Here is a 19531-nt window from a genome sequence, read left to right as displayed (position 1 = left end):
GCTCGCTCAGTGACCCCCTGGGGTGGGGCGGGACCAGTTCTCCACGCGCACTGGAGGTCCTGGAACCAGAAGCTCCTGGCTGCTAGCCGGGGGGGCTGCCGTGGGAGTGAGCTCCCCGTCGGGGGGCGTATACCAGTGGGGCAGGGGCCGGGCGGATCCGAGGGAGCAGCCGGCCGGGCGGGTGGGGGCGCAGCTCGGGCCGCAGAGCTCTGGCGCGCTGGCCGAGCAGCGCCCGGGGCCGACAGCAACCATATGTTGGAAGAGGAGCTGTGCGTGTCCCGCGCGGCCCCCGGGGCCCGGCCTTCCTGGGCCTGTCACAGGCGATTTTTCCTGCTTGAGTGGCAGGCCGGCCGGCAGGCGGGGCAGCGGGGGCTGCAGTCTGTGTGTGGCTCGGGGTCCATCCCCCCATGGCTCTGCACGCTGGCCCTGGCCCTCAGGGCAGGCTCGGTGCTGGGCTGAGAGCAGGAGCCCCTGCTGGCTGGCTGGATGCCCGCCCCTTGCAGTCACCCCTGTCCAGGTCAAGGTCAGGGGCCACGGAGGAGCCGGCTGGCCACCGCTGTTGTGGGTGGGTGCCCGGGGCAGGCGGGAGTCTGCGGAGCCCAGAGCCCAGAGCGCGGAGGAGGCGGGAGGCCGCAGCTAATTTGTACACTAAGTGCTTCTGACAGGGCTGCCTCACAAGTGAGAACACCCCACCGCCTGCCTCGGGAAGGCCACCGCGGCCAACGGGTGGGCAGCCAAGCGGCCTGGGTAAGGGGCCGGGAGGCGCTCCAGCCAGCAAAGACAGGGGACGTGGGGGGACGCAGCCCGGACAGGCGCCCCCGCGGGTGCGTCAAGAGGCTGTGCCTCGCCCACCGCCCGCACCGGCTTAGGTCCAGGTGCCGCTAGGCCCCACCTCAGCACCCGCAGCACCTCCTGGGAGCAGCTGCGTCCTCGAGAAGTGTCCTACCCGTGGGCCCCTGACCCCTAATTCCCTCAGCCCTCCCTGCCGAGGAAGGTGTCCAAGGGGAGCGGGCACAGGCCGGGGTCTCCAGGCCAGCTGACAGGGAGGCAGGCAGCCCCCAGGCCCGTCAGCTCTCATGTCCTGGGTGTCTCAGGGCTGCAGCGATGCGGGCCCAGGCTCCCTGGGACTCCCTGGGGTGATGGAGCCCGGCCCCCGGAGGACAAGGTCTGGCGTGGCCGCGCAGCCGCGGATGGAGCAGGAGGTGGGGTGGGGGGGCGTCTCCAGGTGCTGAGCCGAGATGCGTTGTGGCAGCTCCCCGCCGCCCGAGGCCCGCCTGGAGCGAACACTGCTGGTGGCTTTAATTGCTTTCACATTCGATAGGCTGGCCCGAGACAGGCCTCTTATACCCTGTGCGGCCTCGGCACCCAAGCCCCCCTTCTTGCTGGGAGGCTGGCCTGCCTGGCCCCACACAGAGCCTGGGCTGGGACTGCAGGCCGCACGCCACCCAGCCTGGCAGGGAGTGGGCACAGGGTGGCTATCTCCCAGCCCCACTCTCCCTCTGCTCCGCCCAGGACCGACAAATCCAGACAGGTGCCTGGAACACAGCTCTCTCTCCAAGAAAAGCCCGGCACGGGCATGGCCCTTCTGAGGCTTCATGGGTACCAGTCTGCAAATCACCACAGGGTTGGGCCTGAGCCTCTGCCCCAGCTGGATACCCTGTCTTTCCTGGGGTGCAGGCAGCCGATGGCAGGGTGCCCCTGAAGGCTCCCTGGGAGGCAGGCCTGGGTACCTGCCCAGGCATCCCAGAGAGGCTGTCCCTAGATGGGCACAGCTCTGTCCCAGAGAGGAGCCCAGGGGCCAGGGGCCCTGGGCAGAGATAGACGAGAACAAACTTACAAAACAAAACATCTTTATTTGGTCCGTCGGAGCCTGAGTCTGGAAACACCCATGGGGTCATCCTACGGGGATGGCGCTGACGTTGATAAAATAGTCTCTGCGTCAGAAGAGCTGCCGTATGTACAGGGTTAAAAATACTCACAGCTCAGAGTACGAGGAGGAGTACAAAGGGGGCGGGTGTGGGGGTCTAGTGCTTCTGGTGCTTCTCCAGGGGCGACCCCCCACTCAGAGTAACGGAAGGAGTACAAAGGGGGCTGGGGCCTAGTGCTTCTCCAGGCGTGAATCTGCCCCTCTCCCACCCAGCAAGCCCCACGGAAAGCGAGGGACCACGGGCAGGGCCACTCGCTGCCAGGGGCTGCTGGGCAGTGAGACTGGGCACCCAGGAAGCGGCCTTAGTCGTCCCCAGGCATACACAGAGCTCAGGGCTGAGCAGCACAGGGAGAACGCTGGCTCAGGGGGGAGGGGTGCGGGGCTGGGGCCCACCCTGCATGTGCCTGGACACGGCCTGGGGGACTCTGGGACTCTGCTTCTCCTGCAGGTCAGGTGGTGCCAAGCACGGGGCTGGGCCCAGGACCACCTGACCACCACCCCAGCCCCGGCCCAGGGCATGGCTTCGATCCTGGCTGGCATGCCAGGAATTGCATAGTGTCCCTCCCCACCCTGGTTCAGCCCACAGTTGCCAGGCACCTGCCTCCTCGGACCCTGCTGGGGCTCCAGGGACCCCTGCTGGCCACATGAGGGCTTGCGGGGGGTGGGGCGGATAGGTGGGATATGGGGGCAAACTGAGGAAAGGTTCTCAACCTCTGGCCACAAAGGGGTATCCCTACTCTCACCCTGGGGTCTTGACCTCTGACCTCCCCAAACTGGGGTGGTCCCTGCTCTCATCCTTGGGCCCTGGCCTTGACCCCCTAAAATAGAGGTGGTCCCTACTTTTACCCTGGGGTCCTGGCCTGACCCAACAAGGGGGTGGTCCCTGCTCACCTCAGGGTCCTGGCCTCTGATCACAAAACAGAAATGGTCCCTGCTCTCACCCTGGAGTCCTGACCTCTGACCCCTACGACAAGGGCGGTCCCTGCTCTCATTCTGGGGTCCTGGCCTCTGACCTGCCCAGATTTGGATTTGGAGCACATGGCTGCCTGATCTGGGCAGGAGACCTGGGCCCATGGATAAGGAGCAGCCTCACCCTGACCCTGGAGGTTGGAGCCAGATCTCAAGGTGGCCTGGTCCGAGAGGCTGGCACATGTTCCCCTAGAGCTGGAGGTGGGTTCGAGGTAATCTGCTGGGTGGCTGGGAGGCCCTGGGCAGGAGGGAGGGGTGGGGGGAGGGCCGGGGGAGTTGTGCCCACAGCTGGAGCTCCCTGGGTGGGGGTCCTGAGATTGTGGTTCAAGCGTCCTGTGTTGGGGTCTCCCTCATAAAGTGCGTGTGGGGGCAGGCAGGTGGGGGCAAGGAGGTCACAGCGGCCGGGGCCCGTGCAGGCCAGCGACCTCGGGCGTGAGTGGGGGGCTGTGGCTGCCCTTGGAGGTCGTCCAGTCACTGAGGAAGGCCTGTGCTGCCTTGCGGTGCGCCAGGCGGTGGGTGATAGAGAAGCCAGCATTTCCTTCCAGCTGAGACAGGATCACCAGGACCTGCCTGGGGGAGGGGGCCGGTGAGGGCCTGTGGGGCCAGCGGGCCGCCGGGGGCAGGGCGGGGCGGGGCGCACCTGTGCAGGGGTGGCACGCTGTCCTGGGTGCGCAGGCTGCCGCGCGTGGACACCACGTTGAAGCTGTCGGAGCAGTCGCACTGTACGTGCAGGTAAGACTTGGGGTGCCGATTCTCCACAACCACGATGAGCCCCGCCCAGCCGTGCGTCAGGTAGTAGCAGGTCATGCCCTCGCGGCCCTGGGCGCAGGCAGTGCAGGTGTGGGTGGGCGGGCCGTGGGCAGCCACCTCCTGTTGCCTCCCCAGGGCCCACGCCCGCCCACTCACCTCGTGCCGTTCGCCCCTGCTCTCCGTGAGCAAGATGATGGCGTCGGCCAGGGTGGTCGGCTGGGCCTCCACAGGCTCCACCATGACGAGCCTTGAGCTGTACACGGCCAGCACGTGGCCGGGCGCCTCTGGGGTGCTGCGTGGGGCCCCCGCTGAGGGGCTGGAGGCTGCAAGGAGGGAGGGAGAGAATGAGGAAGAGTGTAGGGCGGGCCAGAGCTAGTAGGGACGGTGTGGGCGGGGCCTGGGGCTGAGCGGCCACAGTCACCTACCCTGCAGGGCGGGTGGGCCGGGCACGGGGCCCCAGTGGTTGAAGGCACAGCACACCACGGCATACTCGCCAGGCTCCAGCATCACATCACAGTTGACGAACTTCTTCACGGCGCGTTTGCTGTGGGCTAGCAGGCGGCCCAGGCTCAGGCGGCCACCGCTGCCAAAGGAGGCCCGGAACACCAGGACACACAGGTCCAGGAGGTGACTGTCCACTGAGTCCGCGCGCCTGGGCGAACAGAAAGGTTGCGAGTGGCCAGGCCCCGCCCCTAGACCTGTGCCACCCTGCCATCCCGCCCCCAGTCCGCCCGGCCCACCTGCTGCCCTCCTGGAAGAGGGCAAACTCCAGGGACGCACGCTCCAGCACCGTGAGGGCCGTCACACCCACCGGCCCGCTGGCCGAGCTGGGGAAGCTGCCTTGCACCCGCGCCTCCTGCCAGTCTGAGTGCACCTTGCAGATATCCACGGAGTCGAAGTACCTGGGCAGCCAGAGGATAGCTAGCTGAGTGGCCTCCACCCAGCTGCCCGCACGGCATGTGTCCCTGGGCAGGGTGACTGCAGCAGGCTCTCGCCCCATGGGAACTCTTGGAATCCGTGTTCAGATACCCCAGTCCTGGCTGTTGTCTGTGGACACCGCCAGGGGGCACCAGGCCCTAAGGCTGATCAACGGGCAGAGCCCCAGCAGAAGCACCCCCGCCAGGCAGTAGACAGGCGGAGCTCCTGGGAAACACGCTGTATTCACCAGGGTGAGCGTGATACCTGACGAAGTCGCTGTACTCCATCCAGAAGACACCCTCGCTGCTGCCATGCGGCATGAGCTCACTCCGCAAGTGCCCCGGCCAGTGTGGCCACTCGTCTGACCAGCTGCCGTTCCAGGAGAAGCGGCCCCATGGGTTCCGTAGGCGCAAGAGCCTGCGGACAGACCACAGGGTCGGGGGCCATGCCCATGGCCCCACCCTGCCCATGCATCACCACGCCCATCCTTACCTGGAGCCCTGGACATCCCGGACATCCAAGATGGAGTAGGCGTGGCGGGGACGCAGGCCTAGACTCTCGTAGGCAGCATCGTCCACCTTCATGTTGCCCCCACCACAGGAGGCACCCATGAGGAACCTGTGCAGTTAGAGCAGCCCGCTGACCGGGGCCCCTTGGTATTGGGGTGGGCTCCCTTTCTAGGGGACACCTGCTGTCCCGGCCTGCCTTGGGGAGGTGCAGCTCCAGGTGGGGGTCTCCCTGCCTGTGGGAGACCCACGTGGGACGCCGGGGCTCAGGAAGTGGTGGGCCAAGCTCAGCGGGGCGGGCAGGCCTGGGTCCCGTGGAGGTCTGGCAAGGCTGGGGGCCCCGCCAGCTCAGAGATGCTGCTCCCCAAGGGGCAGAGCCATGCCACTGCCCACCACAGCTGAGGGCAAGGGTCCTGGACCCTCCCCAGACCCTGGCCAGTGCATGCTGGGGCTCAGAAGCCCCCGCTCCCCCAATCCATCCACCCTGGGGGCTGCTACTGCCAGGTGCCACCACGGCGCTCACTCCACGTGGACTCCCAAGGGTGCTGATGGTCATCACAGGCCCAGGTCAGGACAGGGCCTTCTAGGTACAAGCTGACGGACAACACCCCACCTGCCCTCACCCCATCCAAGCAGGTGGGGTGGCTGGCACTGCATGGGGAGCTGGGCCTCCCAGCTGTGGTTAGCCCGTGCCAGAAATATCTTGTGAAACGTGGGTGCAGATCAGGGCACTGGCCTGACTATTCCCGCTGCTCCAGGTCCCCAGAGTGGCTGTCCCTCTTACCCAGCCTCTTTAGAACTCAGCATTTTGGCCCAGATGAGGTCAGTGTCCACCGGTTCCTCGCGGGGGTTCGTGGAGCTGACCTGCAAGGCCAGGCTCTCACAGGGGGCACCGGTGAGCGTGGCCAGGCCCTCTATGGCACGCCCGGCCTGGAGCGCGAAGTAGGAGCCGTGCAGCTTGGCCAGCGCCTTCTCAATGAGGGCCACCCACAGCTGCTTGCGCTGAGCCTGCGGGGGGGCTGGAGTCGTGAGGCCGCTGCCTCCTCGCGCCTGCCGCCCGCCCGCCCACGCCCCCGCCCACCTGGGAGAAGAGCAGGAAGCCGGCCTCGTCACAGGGCAGCATGTCGTCCACCAGCACCGTCGTCCACGTGCCGTCCTTGCACAGCCGCACCTGGTAGGCACCCTCTGCACACAGGCTGCGCGTAACCATCACCCGCTCAACCAGGTCCGGCCGCTCAGCCAGCACTGCCAGCGCACTCAAGAACCTGTACGAGACCAGAATTCAGGGGGAGCTTCGCCCGCCCGCCCACTCCCTCACCCTGGGTGGGAGACCCACACTCACCAGCAATTCCCCAGGAGACCCTGCAGGATGTCCGAGGGCCGGAGCGTGTGGAACACAGACCAGGAGGTGCTGTGGTCCCTGAACACGGAGCAATTGATCTCGTGCGGCCGCAGCCACTGACGCACGCGCTGCTGGACACTGTCACCCACGGGGAAGCCCACAGACGCAGGCCCAGGGGGGAAGCTGTCGTCCACAAAGTTCACGCTGTTCTGCAGAGACCATGGCCACAACTCAGGGCAGGCCGAACCCCATCCCACCCCAAGAGAGTACCCAGCTACCTGAGCCCGAGAGGAAGGGGGGCGGCGTGCAGCTCGCAGCCTGCAGATGGCACGGCTGAGCCTCATGAGGCCCACACCACCCTTTGTAAGCATGGTGGACTGCAGCCAGCCAGGGCACAGCAGGCTGGTGATGGGCCAGTGGGAGGTATGTGTGTCCCAGGGGACGTGAGGGGCCCAGCCTGGAGGCTGCAGGTGTGGGTGTGGGGCGCTGAAGGCCCTAGAAAGAGAGGTGGGGGGCCTGACGGGGGTAGGGTGGCCAGGACACAGCTCTGGACGGGCTGCCGGCAGTGACAGAGGGCAGCAGCCCAGGGGGACAGACGCCCCCCTCCAGGCCCCTGGGGGTGACGCCCTGGGCTTAGCCTCCTGCAGTCCAAGGGCAGAGAGCACAGGGGGCACCTGTCTTAGCTGGGGCTCTGCATCCAGGGGCGGCACCTGGCCTGCCTGTCCCCACCTTCCCGTGAGGCCACTGCTGCTGGCACGCACGCTGGGGGTAAGGGGTCAGGACCCTCGCAGACATGGAAGGAAAAGGGCCTGAGGATCTCAGGTGAGAGGTCACGTGAGGGTCACTGGAGCTGAGGCTCGGGGGACGAAGGGAGCGCCACGTGCCCGCACCTCCCGGCAGAAGGCCACGATGTCCTCCCACAGGGCCTTGGCCTCGCCCTCGTCCGTCTGCCGCCGCTTTTCCACGAGCACACTCTCCCTGCGCCGCAGGGGCGCCACACCCCGGCGCTGGGCCGCCATGAGCTGGGGGGTGTGGCAGGTGGCACAGTGCTTGGCCCGAGGCGCGTTGAGCAGGGTGCAGGCGGGGCAGGCCCACTGGCCCGGGCGCTCAGATGGCGCTGCGGGGAGGGGGCGGCCGGCCTTGTGGGCTGGGCAGGGCCCGGGCCGGTCCGCACTGCAGTCGGGGCAGCGGGCGGTGGTGTCACCGTGCTCCTGGAAGCCGTGCAGCTTGGAGCAGCCGCACGCCGTGCACCGGGGGGTCGCCGTGGGGTTCCTGAGCGTGCACCTGGCGCACGACCAGGTGGTGAAGTCGGGGCTGGAGGGGCTGGCCGGCGTGTAACGCACGCTGTCACCGCCCAGGTCGATGACGTCGCTGCCTGGTGTGCTGCTGCCAGCCTCGCAGTGTGCAGGGCTGGCGGGACCCGGGGGGCGGAGCGTGGGGCCTCCCTCGGCCGCCTCCTCCTCCAGGAAGCTCAGCCGCTTGCCTGACAGCAGCTCCGCCAGGCGGGAGGCCCCGGCCGTGGGCCGCCCCAGGCCCTGGGGGGGCCCCTTGGAGCTGGCAGAGGGTGAGGGCTGGGCGGCTTCAGGCACCGGTGGCTGCAGCTGGGGGGGCACCTCGCGGCGGCTGCGAGGCACGGGGTTGTTCTGGAGGGTGGGCGAGAACGGGCTGAAGGGTGGCCCCCGGGGGGGCTCCTGGTCCACGGCAGAAGGAGTGTTGGCCTCGGCGCCTTCCCCAGGCTGGGCGGGGGCCGACGTGCCGGGGAAGCCTGCAGGAGCCACGACTTCCGGGACCACAAGTGCCTCGGGAGGGATCCTGGGCAGCGAGAGTTTCCGGGGCCCCCCGCAGGCCGAGCAGGAGCTGGCCACAGGCGTGTTGTGCAGCGTGCAGCGCTGGCAGGCCCAGCCGCTCCCAGGTGCAGCCGCGCCCCCCTCCTGCCCCTCCGCCTCCGCCGGCCGTCCACCTGCCGGCTCCACAGCCACCGGCCCCGCTGTCCGCAGGGGCCCTGCCTCGTCCCGGCAGCTGCCCGGGGGCTCTGGGGGCACCCCGTTGATGATGGGCAGCGGGGAGGCCCCTGGGCCAGGCTCGGGGGTGAAGCCACACATCTCGCAGGCCCCCCTGCCCAGAAGGTTGCGGAATGTGCAGCGGGCACACGGCCACTTCTGCTCCTCCACGCTGAGCCGCAGGATCCGGTCCAGGTCGGGCTTGTGCCGCGGGGCCTCGCAGATGGAGCACTGGCGCTGGCCGGCTGGGTTCAGGAAGGTGCAGCGTGCGCAGGCCCACTCCCCGACCGTGGCCATGGGCCCGGGCGAGTGCGTGTGGCTGCAAGGGAAGGCCGTGGTCAGGGGTTTCTGACAAGGGCATCAAGAGTGTTCAGCGGGGAACGGATGGCCTTTTCAACCAACGCACTAGGAAAATGGGATCTATATGCTAAAGGAGGAGCCAGACCCATACCTCACGCCATATTCAAAACTTAACTCAAAATGGATCAATGACCTAAGCATGGGAACGAAAACTATGAAACTCTTAGAAGCAGAAAAAGTGGGTAAATTTTCACGACCATGCAGGCAAACAAAGGAGGAAACAAAAGAACATAAAAACTAACATCTTCCACGAGTCAGAGGACACCATAAAGAAAGCGAGAAGATACCCTACGGGAGACAGCATTTGCAAACTGTGTGTCTGACCAGGGTCTAGTACCCAGGACGTATGAATCGTTCTTATGACCACACAACAAAAACCTGGTTTTAAAAATGGGCGGAGGATTTGAGGCGACTTTCCCCAGAGATACGGAGAAGCCTGTGGAAAGCTGCTCAGCGGATCAGTCAGGGAAATGCAAAGTGCAGCAGCCCACCCGGCAGGGCAGGAGCCAGGACCTGGAGCTGGAGTGACCCGGTCTCCCACATCACTGGGGGAGCGCAGAACAGCACAGCTGCTGCGGAAAACTGTTAGATGGCTCCCCAGCAGCTACCAAGGACCACAGTTAGGACCCGGCAACTCCACCCCAGGTACATGCTCTTCACCAGCACACATCCACACGTGCTCACGGCAGATTTGCCCACAACAGCCAACTGGTGGAATCAAGCCAAGTGTCCATCAATGAGTAAATGGATAAATAAGGAACACCGTTCAGCAGCCAGGAGCGAAGCACGGACACACACTGGCACTGGGCTCCGACACGTGGCGTGATTCACCCATGGGGAGGTTTAGGATGGGCAAACTCAGAGGCAGGAGGAGTCAGCGGCTCCCGCGGGCTGAGCAGGGGGCAGAAGCGGGCTGGCTTCCCACCGCCTCGCAAGGCCAGCCCGAGTGGGGGGCGTTCGCGCTCTCCTGCCCTGACGGTAGCTGGTCTGCTTGGCAGAAACAGCAACTGTTCTTTACAGCGAGGCGCAGAGCTCGTGCTTCTCGTGCTGTGTTTACGCCAAACACTCCAGGGAGAAAGAAAACTCCCCTCTTCAAAACAAACAGAAACCCTCCTCCAAGCAGCGTGAGGGTTCCTGGGCCAGTGCAGGCCGCCGCCGCCTCCCCAGGTGCGGGGCTGAGCCTCAGAGCTGTCTGCAGCTGCCGCAGCGCCACAATAGTGGACAGGCCCTGGTCGGGTCAGCTTGGGCTTCTGCGTCACCAACACCTAAGAGATGCCCCTGCTACTCCCCACTGAGGAAGGCCCACAGGCAAGGCATGGGCACACGCGGCCACACAGACAAGCCACACACACGCTGCAGCCCGGGCCCATGTTCAGACGGCCGCCCTGCGCACTGTGTGCCCCTGAGGCCTGGGGGAGACTTGGGGGAAGACTCGGGCCTGCCCTCGGCTCCAGGCCCCTTGTGGTCCAGGCGTGCTGAGCACACGCAGGAGGGCAGGAAGCCCAGCCCAACAGCTGGCCGGGCCCAGGCCTGGATGAGCATGAGGCCACACCGGGATCCTCAGCTGGCGTCCCAGGAGAACGCGAGATGGTGCGGGCTGCCCTCCTCGGGGACAGTCTTGACGTCACAGGGTGGGCGGGGATGAAGTGGCTCAGGGGGCAGCGGCGGGGTGTCCGGAGGAGCCTGGGCCTTCGCCACCCCAGCCCCAAAGCCAGGGTCACCTCCCAGCACCCTAACGTGCCGGAGCCTCCACACAGACACTCCCAAGTACCGGGCACTCTCGGAGGCTGGGCGCTCACCCTCAGGATGCAAAGGCAGGCAGGTGGGGCGGACAGCGCACGCCTGCTCAGCCTCAGCTCTCTGGGCTGCAGCCTCAGCCCCAGGTGAGAGCGAGGTGGGGGCGGGCGCTCCTGGGACACAGGGGCTGCAGCAGCTGGGAGATAGCCTTCGGCTCCCTGGAAAGCTTAGAGGAGTAAGAGGGGTCCCCACTCGAGGACCCGGCTGGTCAGGCCAGCAGACCTGAGGCCGCGCTGCCCGGCAGGACGCCCACCTGACCCCCACCCCCAGCTGGTCCCAAGGGGCACATGGGCACCTCCCTCCGAGGCCACCCGCAGCCAGCCTTGCGCCGGCCCCTCGGCCTGTGTCCCCAGGGGAGGCCTGCGGCTCGCAGTGGCCGACACCCACACCAAGCCCAGGTCCTCTGGGCCTTGCAGCTCCTGGCCCGCCTGGCAGTGGGACCAAGCCCAGACCTGCAGGCTCTTCAGTGGAGGGGGCGCCCCTCAGGGCAGGGATGGCTTGCCCGGACCACCCACACGCGCGTCCACATGTCCAGCGGAGGCGTGGGGAGGGTTGGCCTGCCTCTGCCGCACCAGCCCCCTGCCTGCTCCTCTCGTGTCTAGTCGGGTGCCTGTGGATTCCTCAAGGTCACTGGCAGCTCTTCCTCCTGACTCACTCCAGGTGGCACAGTTAACTGCTGGCGGCACTGGGCCGGAGAACAAGAGGGTGCGGGCTGGACAGCCGACCTCTCTGCCACCCGCCTCGGGGCCCGTGCCCCTCCCTGAGGCCTAGCAATTGCCCCCTCCCCAGGGACTTACCCTGAGGACGTAAATACCCGGAAATGAAACGACACACGTGCGTGTAGAAGGTGCGAAGGGACACACCGGCCCGTGGGGAGATGCCGGTCAGAGCGGCACGGCGACCACCCTGCATGCAGGCGGGGCGGGCGGGGAGAAACCAGAGCCCTCCCTGCATGGCTGGGGGTCTGGGAAACGGGGCGACCACTGTGGAGAACAGCCTGGCAGCTCCTCAGACAGTTAAACGTGAACTTACAGTGAACACCAGCAACCTCATTCTGTGTAGCTACGCAAGAGAAGTAACAACACGCGTCTGTGCAAAATCCTCTCCACACACGTCCACAGCGGCAGAGCCGCCAGTGCGAGTGTCCATCAGTAACCAGCAGGCCTACTCCACACGGCGGAGCATAGCTCAGCCATAAAGGGGCGAAGTCCCAACACTTGCTACCACGCGGACGGCCTGAGAACACAACGCTCAGTGAGAAGCAGACACAGAGGCCACACGCTGTGTGATTCCCACTGTGTGAGTGGAGCCCGACGGCAGGTGAGCGCCGTCCAAACAAAGCCGGCACTGACTCAGCACAGGGAGCCGAGGCCTCCGCTCCGCAGCCGTCCCTCTGGGCCGTGGGCCTCCGTGACTACGTTCACTGGGTCACTCAGCTACCCCCAGAAGCCTGCCAGGACCCAGGTCCTGCTCCACGCACGGGCCGGCCGCCTAGACGGTGAACCCAGGACACGCTCAGGGCCCCACAGACACCAGGTACTGTCCTGCACAAGTGAGCTGGGTCCGAGGGAAGTGCCCGCCGAGGGCTGCTGGCGGAGTGCGGTGTCTGCAGCCCCTGAGGTGGTCCGGGGCGCCGAGAAGGCCAAGTGCCCCCTCTGGCCCAAGGGCGGTGGACTCTGAGTGTCTGCTGAGCCCCTCGCCCTCCAGTCAGGCTGCAGGACGTGGAGAAGCTGGGGCATCCGTGTGTGGGGGCATTTGGGAGTCCATCCCACCAGGTCTCAGCAGTGGGCATCCTGGCTGGGCTGCCCACCCCTCACCTCAGCACCCGGAGGTGGAGCTCACCGGGGGAGCCTAGGCAGCCGGGGCCGAGTCTAGCCGCAGCTGCAGCTGGAGGACATGGGCACGTGGAGGGCGGCTCGTCAGTGGGACCCACACCCCCTGCCCCCTGCAGGCAGCCACGTCACAGGGCGACACGTTGGGCCACGGCAGGGCCCCAGATTCCACGGGAAGCAAGCAGCATTCTCGGTGCGTGCCGTGCCCCCGGCCCCACCCAGCAAGCAGTTCCAGCAGCCGCTCCAGAGCCAGCGGACAAGCAAGACCCCGGCCTGAGGCAGTGGCGGTCCCGGCCCCACCATCTGCGGTTCTGAGACCCTCAGCCCAGCTCCAGGGGGCGGGGGTCCCGGGTGTGCTCTGCCCAGTGAGCAGCCCGAGTCGCCTGGGTCTCTGGGGTGAAAAGAGTCTCCAGAGGGCCCTAAGGGACAGGGCCCGCTTGTCTGGGAGGCGCCAGCCGAGCAAGGGCACCTGACGGCAGCCCCGCCCTCGGGCCTGGGGCCGCCCCTGCTCCACCTGCTTACCTTCGGGCCCGGGGCCGTGGGGGCGGGTGCTGCCGGGTGCCCAGGCTGTCGCCCCATGCAGGCCCCCCGGGGCCGCTCCTACCCCAGCCAGCCGCTGCCGGGGGCCCCGGGCAGGGTGGGCCCCGGGGGAAGCCGTGGTCCGACTCGGTCTCGGCGGCCAGCGAGGAGGCGGAGCTCCCCATGGCCCCCACGGCGGCCACGCTGAGCGCCGGGCCTGGTCACAGGGCGCCGGCGACGGCGGGCGAGGCGGAGCATGGAGGAGGGCGGCCTCGCGAGCCGGGCTGGTCCGAGGAGCACAACAGAAATGACAGAGACAGAGAGAGAAGAGACACGTGACTACGGCGCCTGGAGGGTCCCAGCACACGCGCAGCTTCTGGGGAGGCAGGGGTGCCTGCAGCAGGGCCACCGTGGGGTCCCCCTTGCCCCGTGGCGCCCCCCATTATGGCCCCCTCAGCGCCCCCAGGGCAAGGCGGCTGTGCCACGGTTGCTGGCCTTCAGAATGGGTCTCACCCTGAAAGAAATGATTGAGAAGATATTTAACCAGAGAACATGAGCTGGAAGAGGAGCGCCCGGTAGGGCTGACGAGCCCTGGGCACCGTCCACAGTCACCACCAAGGCCCCTGTGGAGGACAGCCTCCCCTGACCTGGATATGGTGAGCAGGAAGGGGCCCAGGAGGCTGCCTGCTCTCAGGAGGCGTGGGCCCAGGTGCTCCTGCCCTGAGGTGGGAGGCTGGCAGGTGGTGGTGGGGGGGCCGTCTCCTTTCAGACGAGGTGAGTCCTAGTCAGGCGAGGGAAGACGCCTGGGCCGCCTCTGGGCCGCCATGGGTGTCCCCTTCGCTTTCTGGTCAAGCAGGTGACCAGCAGCTCTGCCTCAGCCCAGGTCCATCACACACGACGCCCTCCCAGCAGGCGCCCAAGGCCCAGCAGCGCAGCGGCTCCGCACGGGGGAGGGCCTGGGCCCTGCCCTCAGGGCTGCAGTCAGGCCAGAGAGCCGGGCAGCAACACGCCTGCCGGACCTGTTCCTCCAAGGGACCCAGACCAGGGCTGGACAGGCTGCTGAAGGCCCGGTGCCCCTGAAAGTCACCCACCACTCAGGCTTCCCCTCAGCTTGACCAGAGCCAACTGAGGGGTGGGGGTGCGGGTCCCCAGTGGCTGCAAAGCCAACGCTCCCCACGTCCACCGACAGGAGAGCCACCAGTGGGAGCACGCCACGAGCCACAGGGGTCACTTCTCATTCCCGACAGCCACGTGGAAAAGGCAGGACAGGGGAACGGACTCATGTCACCCGACACACCCGACACGCCTGACACGCCGCCAGGCCCACCTGACGTCAGGGTGAGGCCCGTGTGAGCCTCCAGTCGCGGCCCTTCCCCTCCCGTGGCGGACGCTCACCCCACGGGGACGAGTCACACGCGGGCGGCGGCTGCAGCCGGAGCCCTGCACCCTGGGCTGCGAGGGGGCGCTCACGGCGGTCAGGCCCACGCCGAGCAGGTCCTTCAGGACACCTGCCCCTCCACGGCGACAAGGCAGACGCATGGCAACCAGGCCAGCCCCCAGCCTCCTGCCCCCACCCCACGCGGGCGCCTTCCCAGGGAGAGACCCCGAGCGTATCCAACACTCCTTTTCCGCAGCCAAACCCTGAGTGGCCAAGGCCTTGAGCTGAAGCTGAGCCACGAAGGTGCCTATGGAGCAGGAGCACCTACGCCCGGGTCCAGGCTTGGGCTGACCAGGAGCTCGGCCCATGCCCACTGAGAGCACAGAGGATGGCTGGGGGCAGCCTACCCACAGCCAGAGCCCAGGGTAGGTAGCGAGGACAGGGCCTGGCTTCCGTGCAACCTTGGTCTTGGGGTGGCAGGCGGAGTCCTGCAGCAGGGAGACAGGTTGGCACCCCTGGCCGATGGACTCTGGGTCCTGGCGATAAGCCTGCAGGCTGGGCTGCTGCTCCAGGGCCAAAGTCCAGACCTGTCCAGGCGGGGAGGGCCGCCTACCTGCAAGACCTGCCCCTGAGCCTCACCTCCCAGCCCGAGCCCAGGCTCCTGGCCACAGCCCGTCTGGCGGCAGGGCCTCACACTGTGCAGTCCGGGGCCTGACTCAGCTGCTCCTAGCTGCCGGGTCCAAGGCCACCACTGTTTAGGCCAGCCAGGGCCACAGGGGACAAGGCCTCCCACACCCTGGCTCTGCCATGGTTGGGGCCACCAGGGAAAAGTGCCTGGGGGGCGAGAGTCAGGGCTCTCGGCAAGCAGTCAGCAAGACTCCCCGGAACCCAGGTCCTGGTACCACCTGCCCACGGGGCACACGCCTCCTGTCCTTCCCAGGTGCACTGTGAGGCCCAGACACCCCCACCGGCCGGGCCAGAACCTTGAGGAGGGGGCTGTGGAGATTCTGCTGAGAGTCACCATCAATGTCGCCTGAAAACCAGCTGCAGGAACAAAACAGGAACCAGCATTCCACTACCCAGCCCGGAGGAAACAGTCCGGCCGCAGACCCTCCCCCGCACATGCTTCAGGAGGCCGCTGTCTCCGCACCTTGGCCCCGCAGTGTCCAGCTGCGGTCCGGATCCTGGGCCCCCCACCCCGTGCGGGTCACATGGCCGGCAGGGCTCTGCTTCCAGGCCCCTGCTTTCTGGGAGGGAGGGGTGGAGACAGCTCCCCAGAGTGACACCCACAAGCGAGGGGTGGCTCGCTGGCAGGGAGACCGGAGGATGGGACGCAGAGTCCCAGCGTGTTCTCTGTCTCTAGTCGTACCCGCTCAGTCAAGCCTCAAGAAAAACGAAACTTCTGCCAGGGAGCCAGGGATGCCACCACGACTTCGCTTTCCAGTTCACAAGTTCAGAGCCACCTGATGACAGGCGCTTGCCTCTGGCACTTCCCCATTTCTGTTGGCCAAGTGGCCGCAGAGCAGTGCGGCCTGGGTGGCTGGTGACCGCAGGCCTCGTGGAGGCAGAGTTGCTTCAGAGACATAAAGGCACTGGAGCCTCCGGCTCACCCTGGGGAGGCAGATGGGCCGTGGGGAGCATCTCCAGGTTGGCCATGGAAGGGTCAGCAGCAGGCACTGCCTCAGCTCCAGGCTCAGCCCAGCGGCCGAGGGAGCGAAGCCATGAGCGCCTCCTCAGGACACGGACGCTACGGCTCTCATCAACAGCAGCTATCAGCCTGCTTTCCCTCTGATGTCTCGCAGAGCCGTCCAGCCCTGTCCCGCGGTTTGGCCACCAGGGAGGGGGAAGGAGACAGCAGGGGTGGAGCCGCTTCTGGAGGGAGATGGTGCTGCCAGGATGGCCAGGGAGGCCAGAGCGCCGGACAAGTCCTCACTGGAGGGACAGTGCGTCCTGGGGGTGTCGGGTCCCTGCTGCTCCCCTGTGGCCCCCAGCTCCCTGCACCGTCCTGGCAGCTCCAGCACAGCCATCCACAGGGTGACCCAGAGTGACAGGTGTGCCTGGGCAGGTGTCCAAGTCCAAACTCCACCCACACCCTCCTTCCCCTCATCCAGGAAGGTGGAGACGGGCGGGCCAGTTCTCATCCCCAGGAGCAGGTGCCGTTCTGGCCCTGCGGCCCAGAGGCCCCTCTGAGTTCAGAGCTGGGTCACCAGAGCAGCCTGCAGCTGACGCAGGATGCTTGCTGACCACCTGCCTCGGTGCCGCTGGGGCAGCGCTGGGCACGGGGAGCTGGGGACACCAAAGGGACCCCACAGGCCTACTGGGCACTCTTGGTGGGGGGGGGGGTGCTGGGGGGGTGGTCCTGCCTGGGAACGTGGCACAAGAGGTTAGGCAAGAGAGACACCACCATGTCCCTGCTTTGGGATGCTCCTGCAGGTGCCAGGTGGGAGGGCTGGAGTCAGTGTGGGCAAAAGAGCGACTGACCTGGGGGCAGGGAGCACCCGGGCCGAGTCTGGGCTTGGACTCTTACACACCCAGCCCCACAGGCTCTTCTGCAACCCGCTGAGGCCCATGAAGACATCTATGGTTTTAGAGAACCTCTAGGGTGCAGAGTCCTTCTTCCCAAATAAAAGACAAGCATCGGGGGCGGTGGAAGCAGGGGCTGGAAGGACTGGATGTGCAGCCCACTCATCCCTCCCCACAGCCCGGCTGCCCTCAGCCTGGGCCTCCTGTCTGTAAAGCAGGGCTCAGCAGGATGCTGTCTGACACGGGTCCAGAGAGTCTAATGCAGAGCCTGAAACCAAAGAGTTTTAGCAAATGACCCCGTCCAGAAGGGTTGGAGGACCCAGCCTTTCCTGCTCTCAGAGCACCTGGTCTGGGACAGGGGTCCTTAGAGCAGAGACACAAGGTAAGACCCGCTCCCTCTCTAAAGCCTAGCAATCACTGAGTTTAAGCCTGGCTTTCAGGAGGTCACGAGGTCGCCAGCCTGGTTGCTCACAGGGAGCAGCTCTAGACAGCTTCAGACACAGAAGAAAAAAGAAGCACTCCTTCAGGGAGCAGGACAACCCAAGAGAAAGTGAGAGGTGCCTGACACCAAGGCCAGGCTGCACCCACCAGCAGGGCTTCAAAACAGGGGTTCCCAGGCTCCCCGCCCATCTGGGGCCCTCCTCCAGGCACCTGGGCCACAGAAACACTACCCTTCTCCCCACCCTTCTCTCCACGGTTGAGAAAGGCCCTCAGAAGTGTAAGGATCAACTTACTCCATCTCCCCTGGAGCCCAGCTCTGGGGGCGGGGTCCTCCCACAGGGGCTTACACTGCCCCCAGAGGCAGGCAGAGGGAGGGGGCCCCACAGGAGGGGCTCTCAGGAGAGCACAGAACAACCAAGCACCCAGCTGAGTCCCAGCTCCCCCACAGTTGACCAGGGCTGGCAGCCACAAGACCCCGAACTCCCAGGCTGGACCTTACTGGGGTCCTGTTGTCTGCAGTCTGGTCACAAACTCCTGCGTGTTAAGGGGGCCCGACAGCCAGCCCCATCAGGGCCATCTGATCACACAAGGCTGCCCTGGCCAGGATCAGAAGGGCCCCCTCCTGCGGGCAGCCGGGTGGGCCGGCAGCCCGGCAGCCACTCTGGGGGCCACCATGGTAACTTTTCGGTTCGCTCTAGCGCCAACAGGAAAAGAACAGGAGAAGGAAGCGTGTTTGGTGGCCAGCGGGCAGACAGGACGCGCTTGCTCCCCCACTCCACAGGGCCGGATCGGACACTTCCCCTAATGCCGCCGCGGCCGGGACACTGACCGGAGGTAAGGGCACTCAAGGGCAGGAGGGGCTGAGGCCGCCTCCCGCGCCTTCAGACCCTGGGCTGGTCTCCCGCTGCCCGGCGCCCGGAGTCCTGGCGGCTCCCCTCTCCAACAGCGTCCCCAGCCCGGCCACGACCACCCAGTGCCCAGGAGGCGCCGCCCGTCGGCCACGGCCTCCCGGGGGTCCAGGCCGCGCCCCCGGCCCCGGCCTGGCCCCGGTGACGGGACTCACCTCCGCAAACCCGCGGCGCCTCCTCAGTCCCCGAGGCCCGGCTCGCTCGCCCGCGCCGGCCGGCCCACAACTTGTTCTCGGAGGGCGGGCGGGCCCTCTGCCGTCGACGCGCGGCCCCGACAGCCTCTCGTTCTGAGTGGCGGAGCCGGCGAGCGCACCGACCCGGCCCGGCCCGCGCCGCACCCTGCGCCGCCTCCGTAGCGTAGCGCCCGGCCGGGGCCCCGTGGCTACGGCGCGCCCGGGGCGCACGCGGCACTGTGAATCGCCCGCCCGAACTACCGCTCCCACAAGGCAGTGCAGCGCGCGGGGCAGGCCGGGAGGCGGAGTCCAGGACGGCGCGCGAGGCAGGCTGGGAGGCGGACTCCCGGGCGGCTGCCTGTAGCCGCCCCGACTTGGCGCCCTCCGATGTCCCCGGCAGTCCCGCCCGCGGGCGCCGAGGGAGGTGGTGGATTCCGCTGCCGGGCGGCGAGCCGTGCTGGAGGAGGCGCCGAGGAGGGAACGAGGACTACAACCCCCTGAATGCCCGGCCCGCAGGAAGGGACGGGACCTTCAGCGGCCCGGTCGCGACGCTTCCGGTTTCTGTGCTGGGAGGCGCCCGGCTGCGGATCCGGCTCTGGCCCCTGAGGACCGCGGAGCCGGTAAATGCGCCAGTTCCCTCCCGGGTCCCTCCAAACTTTTTTGCTTCCTGGGGACCCGCAAAGGTTTCACGGTCCGACGCTCCAGTTTCGCTGGGCCGACAAGGGCGGCGCCACTCGGGGGGTGACCTGGGCGAATAGCGTGTCCGAGCCCCGGGTTCTCCTCGGCCAGCGGGGGAACCAGCACCCCCGGGCCGCCGGAGGACCGAGGGAGGCACAGCGCACAGCTCGGCCCCCCGGCAGGGAGGAAGCCAGTGTGATACTTGGGGCCTCCGAGCAGAACCGGCTCCTCAGGCACGTTCTGCCCCTGCCCGTCGGGCAGCGGGAGGTCACTCTGACAACTCAGCAGCCGCGGAACTGGGGGTAGGCCCTGCCCCTGGCCCCCTGCCCTCCGACGCCTAGGGTTTCTAGAGGCAGCAGGACCGGCTGAAAGAGCTTTGGTGTCAGCGGTTTACCTGGCGCCCCCGAAGCACGCGGAGGCCGCAGTGAGGCGAGGGGACGCTGAGGGCGGAACTCCGGGACCCTGGTTTTCGGGGGGTGTGTGGAGCCGGAGAAGGCACAGCCCACGCGG

At 67.1% G+C, this 19531-nt stretch overlaps 1 protein-coding gene across 5 annotated transcripts; it reads right to left on the bottom strand.

The window, feature by feature from the left end:
* Window positions 1-1833: 1833 nt before the first annotated feature.
* Window positions 1834-18544, bottom strand: CAPN15 (calpain 15). Of its 5 annotated transcripts, none has more exons than XM_061400558.1 (13): window positions 18326-18544; window positions 12924-13204; window positions 7303-8731; window positions 6413-6621; window positions 6152-6335; window positions 5855-6078; window positions 5057-5182; window positions 4829-4981; window positions 4387-4548; window positions 4072-4298; window positions 3803-3969; window positions 3537-3715; window positions 1834-3466 (listed from the first exon to the last, which is right to left on the bottom strand). In XM_061400558.1, the coding sequence occupies exons 2-13, from the start codon at window positions 13103-13105 to the stop codon at window positions 3289-3291; spliced, it is 3420 nt and encodes a 1139-aa protein (XP_061256542.1). In that variant the 5' UTR covers window positions 13106-13204; window positions 18326-18544; the 3' UTR covers window positions 1834-3288. The 5 variants fall into 5 exon arrangements, with proteins under 5 accessions (XP_061256542.1, XP_061256541.1, XP_061256544.1 ...); XM_061400557.1 differs by lacking the exon at window positions 18326-18544 and adding an exon at window positions 15449-18297 and having other exon boundaries at window positions 12924-15342; XM_061400560.1 differs by lacking the exon at window positions 12924-13204.
* Window positions 18545-19531: the final 987 nt, after the last annotated feature.

This window comes from Bos javanicus, chromosome 25, assembly GCF_032452875.1.
Source record: "Bos javanicus breed banteng chromosome 25, ARS-OSU_banteng_1.0, whole genome shotgun sequence".
Taxonomy (NCBI): Eukaryota; Metazoa; Chordata; class Mammalia; order Artiodactyla; family Bovidae; genus Bos; species Bos javanicus.
The sequence above is the reverse complement of the archived record's forward strand: the minus strand, read 5'-3'. Positions and strand labels throughout refer to the sequence as shown.

What these genes read in the sequence shown, in the direction of transcription:
- CAPN15 (XM_061400558.1), bottom strand. Translation starts at nt 13,105, where the DNA reads ATGGGGAGCTCCGCCTCCTCGCTGGCCGCCGAGACCGAGTCGGACCAC. An exon ending in CGGGATGTCCAGGGCTCCAG is followed by an intron (nt 4,982 to 5,056) that starts GTAAGGATGGGC and finishes GTCTGTCCGCAG; the next exon opens with GCTCTTGCGCCTACGGAACC. An exon ending in GAGTACAGCGACTTCGTCAG is followed by an intron (nt 4,549 to 4,828) that starts GTATCACGCTCA and finishes CTGGCTGCCCAG; the next exon opens with GTACTTCGACTCCGTGGATA.